We start from the raw sequence: 5091 nt of genomic DNA, 5'->3' as shown, positions 1-5091 counted from the left end.
GTAATAGCATCTGGAAGAACAGAAGCTCAGGTAAGCAGCGGTTATGATGGTTTTTGCTGTGTTTTGGATTTTGCCCGCTTGTGCCGTAATTTGCAATGAAAACAAAACGTATCAGTTGAAGCTTTTAACTGGAACCTGGGAAAGTAAAGACACGAAGTAAAACGGCTAAATACACTCGCTAATCTGTTGTTGTTTTTATCTGAACTTACAGATTATTTCTTTATTTCTACGCTACATTTTCAATATATGTTTTGTGTAGATTATATTGACTCAGACTCGTATTTTGTGACTTTTGAACATCTTTGCTCTTGTCTACTACCAACTTGTCTTCTTTTCCCTTGTCAACTCCATCCAGTTACCTTCCAAACTGTACAATCCCTCATCCAACCCGTTGCCTCGTCCTTCTTGTCCACTCCTCCAGCAAATCCTCTCTCTTTACTCTTCTTAATCATTTGCCAAAGTCTACAATCCCTAATCCACTTCCTGTTGGGATCTTCCTTCTTGTCCACTCCGCCAAACCTTATCCACAACCTTTGACCAAACATCTCATGTCTACAATTCCTCATCCACTTGTTTCCGTCTACCTTTCTGCTACCCCTTCTGTCACGCCTTACTGTCCTCCCTTGGTCCACAAACCCTCATCCACTTTTCCTTCTCCAGTAAACACTATTACAGGCCAGTGAGGCATCTTGGCATCTTGTGCCAGTCGATCTTTACTGAGACACATTTTAACTCTTACTGGAGGTCACTGTAAAATCAGTAAAACTGTCAAATCACATCAAAATAAAAGCATTTCAGGTCAAACATCTCAAAGCAAGTCCTGTGATGGAGGTAACAGGTTCCATTCAGCTCCGCTGTACCCATCAGGAGGGGGTACGTTGGTGTTGGCTCTGGTTTTAGCACCAGTGTTTTTTTTCAGGTCTCTGTAGCACTATGAACCCAAATTCAGTACAAAGTCACGTTCCGGTCGTGTGTATCTGACCAGACCAGCTCTCAGGCTTCAGTCGCACCCTTCAGCTGCTCCAGTTCCGTCTCGGCTGCCGTCTGGGACGCCGCCGCCGGTCGCTTCTTCTGAAACAGAGCCGCGATTTCCTCGAAGGTCTTTCCTTTAGTCTCAGGGACTCGTAACCACGTGAAGACGGTGAAGCCGAAGAGGAAAACCACGAAAATGATGAAGACGTACATGTCAAGTAGTTGCTGCAGAATAAGCAGAGAAACGAAACATCGTTCAGCCGTTTGAAGGTTCTGGACCTGCACTTTATATCTGCTGGTGCCAGTGAAGGAGACTTGACCTCATACGCATCAGTCCCAATCAGGCGGGCAGGACGTCGTACCTGTCACTTCCAGGAACTAGAACCTGTCAGTCAGTCCCAGTACAGGAACTAGAACCTGTCAGTCAGTCCCAGTACAGAAACTATAACCTGTCAGTCAGTCCCAGTACAGGAACTAGAACCTGTTGGTCAGTCCCAGTACAGGAACTATAACCTGTCGGTCGGTCCCAGTACAGGAACTATAACCTGTCGGTCAGTCCTAGTACAGGAACTAGAACCTCCGTACCTGTCAGTCCCAGTACAGGAACTATAAAACACCACATTTACCTCTATGTAGGGGAAACACATGCCAACCACGAAGTTGCTGGTCCAGTTGCAGAAGCCAGCGAGGGTGATGGCGGCAGGGCGCGGCCCCTGACTGAACAGTTCGGCCACGATGAACCAGGGGATGGGACCCGGTCCGATCTCAAAAAAGCACACGAACAGGAAGATGGCCACCATGCTCACGTAGCTCATCCATGAGTACGTGTTCTGAAACCAAAACACAAAAGGAGGTCGTTCAGTCTTTGGAACTTTATTAGTTGCCTCATGCTGTGTTCATTATAATGAATTTATTTTGGTAACCTGGTAAACGAGTCCTATCGTCATTCCCACCGCACAGCAGCACATTCCACTCAAACCAATCAGCATCAACGTTCTTCTACCAGCCCGGTCCACCAGCAACACCTACACACACACACACACACACACACACACACACACAGAGTGATGTATATTTATTTAGAACAGAAACATATCATTCTGGAGCAGAACATGAGTGAACTTTAGTGAGCTCAGTGTTAATGTGTAGGGTGAATTGAGTGTGTAGTTTGGGACACGTCCACAATGAATTGATAATTGTGTTTATGTGCACTATATCCTGACTAGGTTGGGTGGTATGGAACACATGCAGATGATGACATGCAGATAGTTAGTTGTGGTTTGGGACGCGTCCATAGCAGGTTGTTGGTGTTTATGTGCACTGTATAGTAAATAGAATGAGTGATTTGGGACGTGCCCACAGTGGATTGATGGTGTTTGAGTGCACTATATAGTAAAAAAGTGAGTGGTTTGGGACACGTCCACAGAAGGATGATGGTGTATGTGTGCGCTGTGGTTTGGGACGTGTCCATAGTGGATTGATGGTGTTTAGGTGCACTGTATAGTGAGCACCGTAAGTGGTTTGGGACCTGTCCACAGTGTGTTGATAATGTTTATATTTGCCGTATAGTGAGCAGGGGGATTCGTTTGGGACGTGTCCATAGTGGGTTGATGGTGTTCTTGTGCACTGTATAGTGAGCAGAGTGAGTGATTTGGGACGTGTACATAGCCGGTTGATGGTATGTGTTTTATAAAGTGAGCAGAGTGAGTGGTTTGGGACATGTCCACAGTGGATTGATGGTGTTCATATGCAATGTATAGTGAACAGAGTGAGTGGTTTGAGACGTGTCCAGAGAGGACTGATGTTATGTGAACTGTACAGTAAATGGAGTGAGTGATTTAGGACGCGCCCACAGTGGGTTGATGGTGTTTATGTGCACTGTGGTTTGGGACGTGTCCATAGCCTGTTGATGGTACAGTATGTGCACTGTGTAGTGAGTAGGGTGAGTGGTTTGGGATGCGCCCACAGTGGGTTGATGGTGTTTAAGTGCACTGTATAGCGAGCAGGGTGAGTGGTTTGGGACGAGTCCAGAGCAGGTTGATGGTGTTTATGGTTTGGGACGCGTCCTCAGCAGGACAATGAGGGCGTGTCTGTCCCATGTTGAACACACAGAGGTGTTAGTGGTCGGGGGTACATGAGGACCGTTACTCGTCGGCGAGGAGAACACGCATGTATCACGTGTGCTGTGTTGTTTCCGTGGAGATGTTGGAGTCGGGTGGTTACTTAGCAGCTCTGTTTGTTTTATAATTAGCGCTCAACTCACCGAGACGAGGGTCAGGACCGTGTTCACAGCCCCCACGCCGATGGTGGCGTACACCGGCTGAGCTACTCCGGCTCTGTAGAAAATAGCCGTGGAGTAATAAAATATCTGTAAGAGAAACGAGAGCGAGAGCAGAATAAATATTATTGTGTGATTGAGGCTGTAAAAGCAGAATCGTCGTGATACGGACAATAAAAACAGCATTATAAAAGAAATCAGAGGATAAAGGTGGAGTTCAGAGCAGGACTCGGGATTCCTCCGCTGGTTCTGATCACTGTGAGCTTTATTAAAGGTGGAATCATGAGTAAAAGCTGATGAGAAGAGCTTCTGTTCCTCACAGCGTTGATTCCTGAGAACTGTTGAGAGAGGTGCAGCATCAGAGCCACCAGCAGCTGCTGTCGATACGCTTTCGCTTTTAAAAGCCTCCTAATGGAAATCTTGGCTTCCTTCATGGCCTCCTCTTTCTCCGCCTGCATTTCGGCGACGTCCTTCGAGGTGTCGTACTCGCCTTTCAGCCGCTTCAGACCTGCGGAGAACAAAGAGAATTAAAATAGAAATTAATAACAATAAATTAAAAATAACAACGATTATCATGAATATTATTATTACAAATGTATTATTTGTATTATTATATTTATTATTTAATTAATAATTATTTTTATAACTTTTATATATTATTGTAATTAAAGTTACATTTGTATATGTATTATTTTATTAATATTATTAATTAATTATTATTACTATTATTATTATTATTGTTATTATAATTATTTTTTCTTTTTTTCTTATTAATTTCATTATTGTTGTTATTATTATAATTTATTTTATTATTTTTATTCTTATTATAATAATTATTATTTTCATTATTATTATTATTATTATCATTATTTATTATATTACTATTTAATTGTTTTTTTTTTCCTTATCATTATTTATTGTATTATTTTTTTTTTTATCATTATTTAATGTATTATTATTTAATTATATTATTATTATTATTTTTATCATTATTTATTGAATTATTATTGAATTATTATCATTATTATTATTTTTATCATTATTTATTGTATTATTATTTAATTATATTATTATTATTTTTTTATTATTATTATCATTATTTATTGTATTATTATTTAATTATTATTATTATCATTATTTATTGTATTTTTATTATTATTATTTTATTATTATCATTATCATTATTGTATTATTTTTATGATTATTATTATTGTTAATATTATTATTAGTATTATTATTTATATACTATGGTTATTATTATTAATTGTATAATATTAATTATGATTATTGATATAGTTATAGGTAATAATTGAGCGTACTCTTGCAGGCCTCCTCAGTCTTGCCGAGTGTGATGTAGAGGTATCTCGGACTCTCGGGACAGAACGGTAATAATAAACTCTGCAGCACTGCGATCACTCCTGATAAACCCAACAACACGTGCCACATCTCATCGTTCCCCAACAGGAAGTCCAGCCCCAAAACCTGAAAGCACGAGAGTGAAATTAATCCCAGTCCTGCAGGCATCTCAGTCAGCTCTGGAACTCTGGGTGCACCAACCACACATAAATCATCGACATGAACCTTCAAATCCTGAAACTCTGAAACCCTCAAACCTCTCAGTATACAGAGTGTGTAGTAGTGTAGTGATGTGTGTGTGTGTGTGTGTGTGTGTGTGTACCTGGCTGATGAGGATGCCCGTTACCACGGCGAGTTGGTGCAGTGTTCCTAAAGCTCCTCTGTATTTCACCGGGGCGATTTCACCAATGTACATGGGAACCAGTCCAGAGGAGAGACCTGCTCACAGCACACCAGTACACCAGCTCAGAACTATCCCCAGAGTA

At 41.2% G+C, this 5091-nt stretch overlaps 1 protein-coding gene across 1 annotated transcript in view; it reads right to left on the bottom strand.

Moving 5' to 3' along the window:
* Positions 1-680: 680 nt before the first annotated feature.
* slc2a2 (solute carrier family 2 member 2) overlaps positions 681-5091 on the bottom strand; it is an 8450-nt gene continuing 4039 nt past the window's right edge. The window contains exons 5-11 of the mRNA XM_063017044.1: positions 4929-5044; positions 4570-4732; positions 3571-3758; positions 3236-3340; positions 1896-1997; positions 1599-1802; positions 681-1197 (exon numbers count right to left, since the gene is read on the bottom strand). Of these exons, the coding sequence (XP_062873114.1) occupies positions 994-1197; positions 1599-1802; positions 1896-1997; positions 3236-3340; positions 3571-3758; positions 4570-4732; positions 4929-5044 (1082 nt within the window). The 3' untranslated portion in view covers positions 681-993. The remainder of the gene's footprint in view (positions 1198-1598; positions 1803-1895; positions 1998-3235; positions 3341-3570; positions 3759-4569; positions 4733-4928; positions 5045-5091) is intronic.

The sequence above is a fragment of the Trichomycterus rosablanca genome, chromosome 20 (genome assembly GCF_030014385.1).
Source record: "Trichomycterus rosablanca isolate fTriRos1 chromosome 20, fTriRos1.hap1, whole genome shotgun sequence".
NCBI classification, from domain to species: Eukaryota; Metazoa; Chordata; class Actinopteri; order Siluriformes; family Trichomycteridae; genus Trichomycterus; species Trichomycterus rosablanca.
This window is presented reverse-complemented; position numbering and strand designations above follow the sequence as displayed.